This window comes from Marmota flaviventris, chromosome 6, assembly GCF_047511675.1.
Source record: "Marmota flaviventris isolate mMarFla1 chromosome 6, mMarFla1.hap1, whole genome shotgun sequence".
NCBI classification, from domain to species: Eukaryota; Metazoa; Chordata; class Mammalia; order Rodentia; family Sciuridae; genus Marmota; species Marmota flaviventris.
The window spans coordinates 31610668-31625219 of NC_092503.1; the positions used below are offsets into that span (position 1 = coordinate 31610668).

At 36.2% G+C, this 14552-nt stretch overlaps 2 protein-coding genes across 2 annotated transcripts; both read right to left on the reverse strand.

Annotated features, from left to right (window-relative positions):
• Window positions 1–3527: 3527 nt before the first annotated feature.
• Taar6 (trace amine associated receptor 6) lies at window positions 3528–4565 on the reverse strand. Its single transcript, XM_027938515.1, has one exon. The coding sequence runs from the start codon at window positions 4563–4565 to the stop codon at window positions 3528–3530; it is 1038 nt and encodes a 345-aa protein (XP_027794316.1).
• Window positions 4566–12053: 7488 nt separating this feature from the next.
• Window positions 12054–13126, reverse strand: LOC114095320 (trace amine-associated receptor 7a). Its single transcript, XM_027938519.1, has one exon. It carries the CDS (start codon window positions 13083–13085, stop codon window positions 12054–12056), a length of 1032 nt encoding a protein of 343 aa, XP_027794320.1. The 5' UTR covers window positions 13086–13126.
• Between the last annotated feature and the right edge of the window lie 1426 nt (window positions 13127–14552).

Sequence of the window (14552 nt, forward strand, 5' to 3'; positions counted from 1 at the left end):
TGTTATGAACTACGTATGTAGTTTAAAACTTTTCTAGTATCCAACTTGAAAAAGTTTAAAATTGTATTTAAATCATAATTTAACCCAATATATAAAAATTGATAGTTTCAATTTTTCAAATATATAAATATTAAGTTTCAAATGTATAAAAATTAACCCAATATATAAAAATTGACAGTTTCAACATGTAATTAATGTAAAAATTAATGAGAGATTTTACGTGCTTGTTTGTGCTAAGTTTATGCAAATCTGATGGGCATTTCCTACTTACAGCCTACCTCAATTCAGACTAACATTTTTCATGTGCTCAATAATCACATATTGGTTATGTTATGGTTGTTCATTGGGTGGTGTAGTGATAGGGTCTAAAACAATACTGTGATTGATTGCGGCACTCCAACACAAACACTGCTTTGTTCTGACTGGTGTTTTGACTGTTCGTTTTGTATGCTTAATGATGCTTGATATCCCACCAACTTTATATATTTCATGAAAATTTACTCTGAGTAGGAATTGTCTCTCTACTTTTATTCTATTTAAATGAGTGATCCATGCTCAGGCTATATTCTGAGCTCTCCAAGGGACTTTCTCAGCTTCCTCAGCTCTTAGCATTCTCTTTGCCTTCTAAGTCACACTGTGTTGTGTATTACATATCATATAATTTATCTTATATATCACAGTTGATAACAAGTACATCATGAGTATTATTATTCATTATTATACCATGAGTTCTAAAACCATCTTTGCCTTTTAGAAATATACATTGAACTGCAAGAATGGGATCCTAATTAGAATGCCATACTCCATGTATGTATAATATTTCAAGATACACTCTACTGTCATGTATACCTAAGAATAACAAATAATAAATAAGTAAAATTGTACAAAAAGAAATACACATTGAACTTGGTGGATTATAGTGAAAAAGGCCAAGACAAATAAGGAATGTATTTGATAAGTACCAAATCAATGATATAGACCAAGGTTTTCCTAGGACAGGAGTCCTATTATTCAGCCTTTCACCTCAAAGAGGTCTTCATGGGTTAAACATTTTTTTAAAATTCATATTTAAACAAGGTCAGATGGGTTTTTGTTAAAATAGGGTTTCTCAGAGTCTTTAATAGGACTTTGAATAGTGGTATACTCCATGAGCAGGATATATTAAGCAAACTATCTCAAATGTTATTGATACAGAAACTCTTTTCCTTGGAATAACTTTATGTAATGCTCACACCAGGAAGCTTTAAAGGGTGCGTGCTCTTTGTGTGGTTGTTAATTGTTTTATCTCTATATTCTCTGAAAACTATACTTTCTTGGTTTCTTTTCTCATGCTCTTCCCTCAGCTTGATAATCCCATTTCTTCTTTCCTTCAAAAATCTTTTTATAACTTAAGGCCTAACCTAAATGGTACTTCTTTGTCTCCCTGGTCTGCCATTCACATATGAATTCTCCTTTCCTCTGTGCTCCTCAAATGTATCTTTTACAGCTTTAAGTCCTATGAATTATAAGACATAATTATTGGCAATTTGCTTTTTTCCCATTGAGGATTCTGCATTCTTTGTTTTCTATTTCTAATCATACTGAACCCAAAACGGTACACACTATCCTTCACAGACATTTGTAGAGTGGAGAAATGAATGAACGTAAGGGATGTGCCTTGTTGTCCTCAGGTAGACCAGTTGGAAACTTCATCAAGCAAGAATTGTATACTCCATTTATACACACACACACACACACACACACACACACACACACTTACACACACATCTATTATTTTGGAGTAGTTTTAGATTTACAGAACAGTTGCAGAGATAATGCAGAGAATTTCTATATACTAACCCACACTTTCTCTAATTATCATTTTAATTACTATGGTGCATTTATAACAACCTATAAACAAATGTTGGTACATTATCATTAAAATATTAATAAAAATTACATTCATTTTCAGATTTCCTCACTTTCCCTGATATCCCTTTTCTGCTTCAGCTTCCCATTTAGGATATCACAGCACACATAGTTGTCACATGTCTTCAGGTTCCTCTTGACTTGGACAATTTCTCACACTCCTTATTTTTGATGACCTTAACAGTATAAAGATACCAGGCATGAATTTTGAGTAGTCCTTAATAAGAATTCTTCTGATGTCTTCTGTTATATGTTTGTGGAGGGGTGACCACAAAATAAAAGGTCCTTCTCATTGCATAACATCAAGAATACATGTCATCAAGAAGACTGCTCACCATGGATGTGAACCTCCATTACCTGCTTGAGCTAGTGTTTGTCCTTTTAAAACCTGTCCATCGTGACCAACATTGCATCTTGCTAGAGTCAAAGCTTATTAAAGACAAATATTATTACTTACATCCAAGGCTCTGAGGACAGATTTCAATATGATGTAGGCATACACCCTATTTGGTAATTGAACAAAATGAATGGATACCTGAATGTTTGTTATTGATTTATATTCCACTGGCCTTTTAAAACTTACAAATTCTCTATTCTGATTAAGCTTTTTTAAAAGAAAATGAAAGAGAACTAGAGACCACCACAGTCAAAAGAGATTCCCCCTCCAAGAACAAGTGATAGCCATTGTGTTTAAACAGAAGCTTGTAACACAGGATGTTGACCATACAAACTATTCAGTGTCCAGCAATAGCAAGAAGAGAAGCCACATGATCACCCTAACACCATTCTGGTAACCATGGGAGCTTTTGCCTCCTACTTTGGGAGGGAATATGATGACACAGAAGGATAGTAATTTGTTAGACAATCACAACAATCTGGTCAAGAAGATGTCTATATTTGAAAATTGCCCCCACACCTGAGATCTCCCATTAGACTGAATAGATTAAGCAGCTATCCAAGAGGCTCCTTTGGTAAAAATTATTTTTTAAAAAAAAAAGGTAAAAGAGAACAAGAACCCAGAAAGGCTATTCATGCGTGAAATTTTTAACAGGCTAAGATCAAGTAGCAAACTTTGTAAGGAGAAAAAGAAAGGGAATCAAAGGAGAACAAAGATATTTTCAGGGAACATACCACAACAAACAGAAATTCTGTAACTTGAAGGAAAAGAGAAGGGAGGGAAGTTTCCTCAGGGATGAGATATGTTGAGCTCTGAGCAATTAAATAATAACTTGGTATTTAATAGTCAAATTGATATTTTTGGAGAAGTGGCAGAGACATCTTAACATGACTGAAAACATGGGCATATCCTATCTATTTTAAGAGCAATTTATTTGTATTCATCAGTAGTCTTTCTTGAGTTTTTAAAATACTTCATTTGGGTTTTATTTTTTATTTTTATGATGCTGGGGTTTGAACCCAAGGCTTCATGTATGCTAGACAAGCATGCTACCACAGTCTTCATTTGGATAACTTAAAGATATCTACATACTAGAGAATGAAATTGAACAAATTATGTTCTATGAATCTATGAATGTGTAACAACAAATCCAATTAATATGTATAATTATAATGCACAATAATTTTTTAAATGAAATCTTCTACTTCTTCAACCCAATTGCTTACATTTGATCAGAGAACAAATTCATGGTTGCCGAACTGTTCCTTAAGATCTGACCACTAATAATAACTTTAATAGCTTTCTTAAACCATGGGTAAAATAAAGCATAAATCAAAGGATTCATGGCTGAGTTATAATAAGCACACCAAACACAGATCTCATAAATATAGGCAGGAGTGATAAATCCCATAAAAGCATCAACTAATGAATCAATGCTATATGGTAACCATGAGATCATAAATGCTATCACAGTGATCCCCAAGGTTTTGGCTGCTTTTCTCTCTCTCTTGGCCACTCTGGCTTTGTAACTTTCTGAAGATGATTCTGCTTTGCCACTAACATTTTCAATCTTTTTAGCCTGCTGTCTAGCCACAAGAAAAATATTACCGTACAGAATTATCATAACAATCGTAGGTATAAAGAAAGAAAGAAAATCTATCAAAACCCAGTTTTGATTGACAACTACCTGACAACCTCCTATGCAGTTGAGGGCATTGGATAATTCTTCCAGACCGTCATCATAGACACCTGTGTAGAACACGGCACCACTGTACACCAGGGGCAGGATCCAGGAGATGCAGATGCAAATCCCTGACACAGATACTGTGAATTTGGTGGGATAGACCAGAGGGTCGGTAACAGCAATATACCTGTCAATGGAGATGAAGCACAGGTGGAAGAGAGAAGAGTAGCAAAACGCCACATCACAGCAAGTGTGAAAAGTGCAGAAACTTCGGCCAAAGTACCAGCAGCTCTCCACGGACCTGACCATGCTGAAGGGCATCACGGTCACTCCCACCAAAAAGTCAGCACAGGCCAGAGAGGCGATGAGGAAATTGGTTGGAGAGTGCAGCTGCTTGAAGTGGAGAATGGAAGTCATCACCAGCAGGTTTCCCAGCACAGCCAGCACAGCCCCAAAGCCAAACACTGCATAGAGAATCACCCGGGGCCCTGGCGAGTAGGGAGTTTTAAGACAGGACCCATTCAGGTTCTCATAGCAAAGCAGCAGAGCTACAGGTGGGGATGAGTTGCTGCTCATTGGTGCTGCTGCTTGCATGTGCAAAAGCTTCACCTCTGATTGTCAAGAATGTATTATTCTGATCCTACATGCACCAATACAACAGAAAATTATCAGATATCATCCCTACAATAATTTTCCATTTGTATTATAAATTCTAAACACTTTCTAGAAAATAATAAAGTCCAAAAAATAATATTGTAAAAGATTACTGAGGGTTGATTTCAAGCAGCCAATGTTTCTTTTCCTTAATTTGATAAAATTCGCTTTTACTCATAATTTTTGTCTTACATTTTATTTTTACCTCTACAGTTCTTCTGAGCAACAGTCACTAATAAATGTGATTAGAGTTGATGGATCATCTTCTCCAGATTTATTTCCATGTTGAATGTCTTGCATCATTGTGTAAAGGTTCAGTCCTTCCAGCTAAACAGACACCTTCAATGGGAACTCCCTCAACAGAATCCCTGTGGTACAAGGTGTGAACTAGAAGGCTATTTCCAAGTGGTTATTAGGAAAGTTATTTTACAAAACAAGTCTCTATTCTACATTAAATTTAATTGACATTATGTATTTGGGGCCAAAGATTTTTTTTCCTTCATGTATAGACTTGAATAGGGGTGTTCCCAACCATGACCTAGCCACCTTACTGGATCTTTGTACCTTGAATTTTTTGTTACTAAGATTTTTGTACATTGGATTTTTGTTGCAAAGATATAATAAGGTACAAACTTTAAAGTTCAAGTTGGCTCTTTCTATCCTGTCAAGAATCATTTCTGCATTTGCAATATCTACCAACAATCCGAAAGATAAGATGCAGTGGGGGAAACTTGAGATTGATGAAATATATTACTTCAAACCATTAAAGATTTAGACACGTGAACATTCCTGAGATGCTGGTAGGAAGTCAGCTCTTCTCTCAGGACCTTGTCACCTGAAGCACATCTGTAATGTCTATCCATCTATGTGACAAATAGGCAGTGAACCTTATCACTACACATTCAGCTGTGGTTCCTGGTGATTGGTCTTTCTGCCCAGTGATAAAGAAGTGTCATAAAAAGGAATAATGAGAAATAAGGACTGGGTATGTCACTCAATGAAAGAGCACTTACCTAGCATATGTGAGGCCCTGGGATCAATCCCCAGCAAAACACACACACACAAAGGAGTAATGAGCAGGAAGAAGTGAGAATGTAGAAATGAATTCCTTAGGAATTGTTTCAACCCTGGGACGGTGGAACATTGAAGAGCAAGGAAAAGCAATCTTCAGTCTTCCTGAGGAAGAATTCAAGACCTTGGCAGTGCAGGGCTGGTTGAGAGATATTTGTGAACTTGCTTTTCACATTATAAAAAGCAAAAGGTATTTTTTTTCTTTCTTTCTTTTTTTTTTTTTTTGTGATACTGGAGATTGAACCCAGGGCCTTGTGCATGCCAAGCAAGCACCCTACCAACTGAGCTGTATTCCTAGACCCAAATAAGAGGCATATTTTTAGTAATCCAACTGGCCATCTGATTACTAATGAATAAAATTAGTGTTATTAACCAAATATTCTTTCAGATTTCTCCTAATTCTTTCTGAGTGTCTTTTTTTTTTTTTTGGTGAATTGATGTCGATTGCTTAGTAGACACAACCCGATGTGAGGTTTTTCTCAACATAATCTGTATTGACATTTAAATTTGAAGATATTTCGGTGTGGGGAGTTGTCCCATAGGTTTTTTGGCATTTAATGTCATCATAACTTTATGCCTCCCTCCAACCTTCTGAGATATATTTATTAATGAATTCCTGTATTGAAAATATATTTAGTGAATCCCTTAGGTTGGTATAAAATAGTGGCCCAAACACATATGATGCCTATTCTTATGATGTTTTAGGTCTTGAGAGGATAAGAAACATGAAGCTAGTAAGTATAGAGATGGATTTATGAATTCAAATGGTGATAAGCACTTTAAGGGAGAAAGACAATAGCTTGTGAGTATAGTAAGCCAAAGACAGGCAGATACAATCAAAGGAGTCACCAAAAATAGCATTAAACAAACACGTTTCTTCAATATTTGTATGTTTTTACTGTATCATCTAAACTTGATACAGGAATCTAATTCAATTGGCATTTCCACATTGGCACTTAGTCAATAAAAAGCACTTCACCCAATACTGAGGTGGGATGGGATTAGAAGTTCTTTTCCAAAGCCTCTAAAATTCTTGTACGTATCTGACTCTTCTGGTGTTGGTTGTAAGACCATCTTCAGGAAGTTAAGATTCTAATACCCAAGGCATTTGCAGGCAAATTTTAGGTGGTCTTGCATCAGCTGAAGTTTTCAGTGTCATTTTTACATTGACCTTTAGCTTGTGTGTTGTGAAATCCTCAAAGACATTTCAAAAATAAAAGCCCACTAACTTGACTTCCTCCCCAGTGACTGAGAGTGTGAAACTCCCTCATTATGACCAAAGAAAGAGAAAAATGTGATAATGATGCCCTGTAGTCATGGCAGTGCCCAAACTCAGAAGACTATTAATGAGAGGAAGAGGAGAGAAATGATCTGTACCCTGTCTCTATGGATTAAAGTCTACAGGTCACCAAACAAACAGTTGGGCCAAAGCGCTAAACAATAAACGAGGAGTGATGGGCATTGTTTATATGCAATTAATTCATTTCAGTAATTATCTAAGCCATTCAACAAGTGAGCATTATCACTGAATTAATTTGATTCGCTATATAATCCATTTGGGTTTGATGAGTTAAATATTCATTAACTGCTTATGGACTACTTTGAGTATGATGACGAACAAGAAGCAATCACATTTTCTGTGATAACAGCCTCCCATGTTCTTTTGTTTATACCTCAGGTATGACTCATAATGGTCCAGTCACTTTGAGTGTTGAAAATTTCAGTTTCAGGACAATCCAATTTAAAACCTCAACCTATACCTACTTGAATATTCCTGTCCTCCCTGCCTCCAGGAAGCAGGTATGAGCTTAAAGGGCTTGATTTTAGGAAAAGGAAATACCTGCTTTTTAATTTCTTGTCCCTCATCCCTTACCCCCCACTTTTCTGTATCTATTCCTCAGAGAAAGTAGGCGGGGGGGGGGGAAAGGACCACATAATTTTATACCAAATTTGGTCTGCTTCTAACATTCACTTTGTGGGCATGGTTTCTGTATATTGAACGTCCAGATCATGACACTCTCATGCAGTGCAAACCTAAATTCTTCAATAATCTCTGCAGGAGCATTCTCACTCCCCAGTTACCTGAGGCTCATGGTCACTCTCCTCAAAACTTGCATTTTCTTTACCAATTCCTATGGGATGTGTCACAGACACTTGGTGTACCTTGAAATAGAGCAATTGCAGGAAGGGTTCCCTTCTCCCTCCCATGTGTTCTCTAAGCCACAAGAACTCCAGCTCCTTTACCTCCTGGACAGTGACAGCATAGGCTTCTCTCCTCATCAGCCCACTTCTTCTCCCACCATATCTGCAATTCTATCTTCCTTCTGCTCAAAATGAGCACAGGGCAGCACAGTGAGATGAATGAATAAGGAAAGCTAAACAGGGAGTTAAACTTGAATCATCTTACTAGTACTCTCTTCAATGGAGTGGTTCCCTGGACAGAATGATCCCTGATGCAAAAGTCATAAGGTTTCTTCTCATGGACAGACTCAAAACAGGAGTTGGAAGTGATCCCAGGAGGCTTACCCCATCAGGGATCTGTGTGGTATGCAAGCTTCCCCCAAAGATGTACCTCATCACAGAGCCTACATTTGTACATTGAGAGCTTGGTTCTTCAAGGCTACCACACTATGGGGTATGATTTAAAACTTCTGTACCATTGTTGATGTTCTCTATTCCATTTCTGCTCTATCCTGGAGGGTGACTGCATGAAGAAAAGAGACCTCATTTAATTTTAGAAGGTAATAATGAATAAATAATAATTAAATAATAATGTGTTAATTCTGAGTCCATTATTCAATTTCCCCCATTTAAGATAACATGATCAAAAATAAATTTATTGTTGAGCAAGTCCCCTTCAAAATGTGACCACTTAATTTATGGATCAACATTCAGACTTGATATGCAAACACTGAAAATACAGTCTTGCAAGATGTGGGCCATGATCTGTCAGAAAGGAGGCTCCTCTCAGAGGTGGACATGCCCTGAAGATGCCTTCCTTTGCCTAATATTGGTCTTGCTTTTGTGGATCATGAAAAGTCTTGGGAGGTGTGAGGGGAGCTTGCATGGTGGCTCACACCATAGCAATAGCTACTTTCAAAGTAAATATGTATCTTTGTCCTATAAACAGCCATTTAAGCATTCCAAAATTTTAACTGTGGAATGGTTGTATTTTTATATATCGTCTGAAGATCACCCCTGTTGAACAAATTGAGCATGTAGTTTTAGTTATATTACTTCTGAAATTCCATTGAAATGCCCCCCCAATAGAAAGCAGATGGGATCAAACCAATTAGAAAACCAGAGAATTACACAGCCTGTGCATGCACGTGTGTGAACACACACAAACACACACACACACACACACACATACACACAATCTCGAGGCTATTCTTTCTTTTACCTCTCAATTGATTTAGACCAAAGTTCCAAGTTACAAAAAGAGCCACCAAAGAGAAGAAAGGAATGAATATAATAAAAGCAATTCTGGAGAAAGTTTCTTCTGGGTTAAAGAAAGGTCTAAGATTTCACTTCAAAGTGTCTGCCATCACAGAAAGGCAAGTGCCACATATTTTCTTTTCTATGGGGAAGCTAAAAGGAGTGGACCTAAAAGTAGGCTCAGTGGCCAGAGAAAGACAGTTGTTTTAAGATGGAAAATGACTATCAAATTTCTCAGTATCCCACTAGTTCCTAGAAGGCAATGGAGAAATGGTTTTCAAGTTCTGAGGGATTTCTTTTTGAACTAGAGTTCTATTTCCAGTTAAAATTATAATTTTAATAGAATTACCATAAAATCCTCCATAGGTAATTCAGAAATAAAATTTAGTATATGTGTATAGTAGAGTGTGGAAGAGATAGCCATGGATCTATAGAACCAGGCCAACCCATTTAAGAGAGGAACATTGAGGCAATCCTCATAAAGAAATTGCACTTTGACTTGTTGTTGGTTCCAAAGAGGGATAACCAACAGGCTATCCTTACAAGGCCCAATCCTAGTCCCATGGACAGCCAGACTCACAAATACCACAAAATTAACACGTAGCATGTCCACAGTAGTGTCGGATAAGTACCTTTGTGTATAATGATCCATTCATAATCATATTCACTCAATGTGGACATACACATTCTTTTTTTTAAATATCATTTTTTATTGTTGTTTTTTTTTTTATGTGGTGATAGGGATTGAACTCAAGCCTCATGTATGCTAGGCAGGTGCTTTACCACTGAGCTATCTCCCCAGCCCAAACATGCACATTCTTATATGAACTCATCAAAATATTTCTGTATATAGCTTGGCATGGTGGCACATGACTTTGATCCCAGTATCTCAGGAGGCTGAAGCAGGAGGATTGCAAGTTCAAAGCCAGTCTCAGCAATTTAGTGAGGCTCTAAGCAACTTAGCAAGACTCTGTTTCAAAATAAAAATAATAAAAAAAGAAAGGAAGGAAGGAAGAAAAAGGGCTGGGATGTGGTTCAATGATTAAGCACCCTTGGGTTCCAATCGTGGTGTAAGTGTGTGTGTGTGTGTGTGTGTGTGTGTATTTCTATATTTAAAGGAAATGCACACATATTTATTCAGTCAACATTTATTGATCAACTATTACATTCCATATATAGTGGAGAGTCCCTGCTAGAGGCATAAAGAGGAACAATAAAAGACAATCTCCTAAGGAACAGATTTTTTTAGGGAAATGAATATGCACATTGGATCATTAAAATGCAGAAAATAACATGACAGGATGAACAACCTGGCTTCTAAAAAGTGGGAAGCTAAAAATGCATCCAGAATCTCATTTGTTTTAAACTTTTATACATGAAAAAGGAAAATTACCAAGTTACTGTTAAATATATGAGTTACTAAAGGTGCACACATTTTGCAAACATAATCATATTATTATTCATACTAATGCACTAGTGTCCATGGAGAAAAGTTAAAGGCAATTTGTAATCTCAATGAGGCTTAGGTGAATGAATGGATTTGTTGGGGAGAAGAGGAACAAGGGAACCAAATGATTTAAGAGTATGAAATAACAAAAATCACAATTTTGGTTAATTTTTGTGGGCCAATTCTGCTTTAGTACTTAGAGTTTATCTGAATGGCCCCTAGGAGCCTTAAAGGAAAATAATCCTTTGCAATAAAAACAGTGATTTTTAATATAGAAGTGTAGATGAATAGAAATTTAGATGTTCAAATGTTGAATCACAACAAATAAATTATTCCCTCCCACATCTACATCTCTTAATAGAACTTTGTACTTTTCCTTATAACATAGTATTGTTCCTCTGAAATAATTTATATGAAAATTTTGTGCTCCAGATAGCTCCAAGCAACCTGACTGCAGTCTGAGACTCACTCTTCTTTCTCACTTACTCTCTGACTCCCTGGAAGTAAATACACAATCCACAGTTAGTAAAGTTGTAGACAAATGGTATTTATAATGCTATTATTCTTTCCCATTTTAAAATATTGAATGGTACTACAATTAATATATTTCTTCATTTATTTTTCATGGCTCTTAAATTGAACTTTCAGACCCACAAACCTGAATAACAGATTGTGTAGACTCCCTTGGACCTCTCTGAGCGAAGAGCCAGCACCTAAGTTTCTCTTAGTTGCATTCACTTTTTTAAAGGAAATTGACATGGAAGAATGGAGAAACGATATGTCCAGGATTTAAAACTAATATAAAGAAATAAATGCCAGAATTTAGAATTTAAAAATACATTTCAATAGTTCATTCATATTTATTCTCCTAAATTTTCTCAAGGATACTACAAGGAAAGGCTTACTAAACTCCTTCAGATATGTCCTTTATTCTTTTGTACACTAATTTGTGTCAAAGAAATAAAATTCAGAATCTTGGTTCATTACATGGAATGTTACAGGTTTAATTTTAATCATTCTGATTTGGAAAAGTAGAGTACAAGGTGTTTTTCCTGTGGAATCAAATAAGGGATGTGTAAGTACAAACCCAAAGTAGTTCCTTTTAAGGTTTATTTGTTTTTAGTAAGAATTATTGGAAAGGTGTTTTTAAAATAAAATGTAGAAAGAATCTTCAAAAAAAAAACTAAGTATCTCAAGATCACAGAGATAAATGGCAGAGTTGCTGTTGGATTTCAGATGTTTCTGGCTCTGAGGTCATGCTATTTGCAATACAATTGGGTTTTAATGTTATATTTATCAAAGACCATTGCACACGAATTTAAGTGTTCAGATCAAATTGAAGCATAATTTAGTTATTTCACATTTGGAAATCTTGCACATGTATGACCAGTTCTTTTCCCCACGATGTATCTGAAGTGAGTCTCTTTTTGATTCTCCTAATTTAAAATAAGAAGCTACTCAAGAGACAAGTTTATTATTGAGGAATTCTCTCTCAAGACTTCACCAGTGACAATTAGTTTGATGGCTTTTCGAAACCAAGGATAAAAGAAAGCATAAATCAAGGGATTCATTGCTGAGTTATAGTAGGCAATCCAAACTAATATTTCATAAACATACGTGGGTGTGATGAAACCCAGGAAGGCATCGATGATGGAATCAATGAAGTACGGTAACCACGATATCAGAAATGCTATCACTGCGATTCCCAGCGTTTTGGCTGCTTTTCTCTCCCTCTTGGCCACTCTGTCTTTGTAGCTCTCTGATGATTTTGCTGTTTCATTGCTCATGCTTTCAATTTTCCTAGCCTGTTGTTTAGCGATGAGGAAAATCTTGGAGTAAACTGTTACCATCACAAGCATGGGCACAAAAAATAATAGAAAATCTATCAAAACCCAACTCTGATTCACTGCAATTTGACAGCCTCCCACACAGGTGAGAGCACTTACTAGCTCCTCCAGCCCAACTTCATTTGCCCCAGTATAGAGAAGGGAAAAGCTGTAAATAATTGAAAAGAGCCAGGAGAAGGCAATACAGATGCCAGAAACAGATGCAGTGAACTTGGTTGGATAGATCAGAGGGTCTGTAACGGCCATGTATCTGTCAATGGAGATGAAGCACAAGTGGTAGATAGAAGCATAACAGAATGACCCCTCGAAACAAGAGTGGAATTTACAGTAGCTGTCCCCAAAATACCAGCAGCTCTCCACTGACCTGACCATGCTGAAGGGCATCACAGTCACTCCTACCAAGAAGTCAGCACAGGCCAAAGAGGCAACCAAAAAATTGGCTGGAGAATACAATTGCTTGAAATGAAGAATTGAAATCATCACCAGCAGGTTTCCAAAAACAGCCAGCACAACCCCAAAGCCAAACACTGCATACAGAATCAGGCGGGGGCCTGGAGAGTAGGGAGTTTTGATACAGGACGTGTTCAAGTTCTCATAGCACAGCTGGACTGCTGAAGGAGAGGTCAGATCGCCGCTCATGACTTTCTGTTTTCATACGTGGGAAAACTGTCATCCTCTACAGCCAAGTTTATTATTCCAGTTTTTGAAAATCTCAACAACAACCAAAAAGATATAAAATAGGTCAATAATTGTTAGTACACTTTGTCCCTTTTTCTTTGTACTTACAAATCCTTATTTTCATGTTTGGAAACTGAATCATATCCTCATCTCATAAAATTATTTCCTTTCTAACTTACAAGCAACCAACTTTCATTATTATGGAAAAGGTTATTTACTAATATTTTTAAAATATTTATCTGCTTTGCCCAGTTCCTCACATCTAAGAAGTGCTTCTCTTCAAAAAGAATGATCTGTTTCACATGACTGAATGCCCCTTTATTAGCATTCTTATCCTGACTTAACAAAGCCAGGGCAATGCCAAGAGCCCTCTATCCCCTCAGGAAAGTAACCTAATGATTTTGAATACCTAAGCCCCCTGAGACTGAATCCCCATAGTGCAAGTTCTGGCAAATAAGAAACTTTTAAATATTTATATTTATGTCAAAACCCAATTAATGCCCTCCTAATTTTCTGATGAATATGATCTTTTCCTGAAATGGAAATTATACCTGTCCTGAAAAAACTTTGTTCAGAATTTGAAAGCCATATTGTTTGCTCTTGTTAATTATTGGACAGTATATTTCCATTTTTATGAGAACTGCTTATTAATGATTCTCAAGTTGACTGCCACTAAAACTCCTTCAGATATGCCCTTTGTTCCTTTGTACACTAATTTGTGTCAAAGAAATAAAATTCAGACTCTTAGTTCATTATATGGAATGTTACAGGTTTAATTTTAATCATTCTGTTTGGAAAAGTAGAGTACAAAGTGTTTTCCTCATGGAATCAAATAAGGGGTGTGTAAGTACAGACCAAAAGTAGTTCCTTTTAAGGTTTATTTGTTTTTAGCGAGAATTATTGGAAGGGTGTTTTTAAAATAAAATGTAGAAAAAATCTTCAGAATGTAGAAATTCCAATATATGACTCCATTCAGCTTTGACGCATTTTCTTTTTCTCTTAGAATTCCAGAGCAGGGTTCATGTTAGGCTTTAATACGATTTTTCTGGCAAATGATTCTTGGAAATTTTTAAATTGTCTTTTTAATATTAATGTATAACTTATATTAGAAAATTTCTTACTTTTAAAATCTGTTCTAGAAAATTTGAAATATTGGGGCTGGGATTGTGGCTCAGTGGTAGAGTGCTTGCCTACATGGGCAGGAGCCGGGTTCGATCCTCAGCACCACATAAAAATAAATAAAAGTTTCTTATTTGCCAGAACTTGCACTATTTAAAAAAAAATTGAAATAATTTTAATTTTTAACATACATGAACACGCACATTCCCTTTAATTTGAAATTAACACAAAATTGGATTATTTTAACATTTGCTTTTGTGTAGAACAAGGAAAGGTAATATGTTTTGGAATATATTTATGGGACTATAA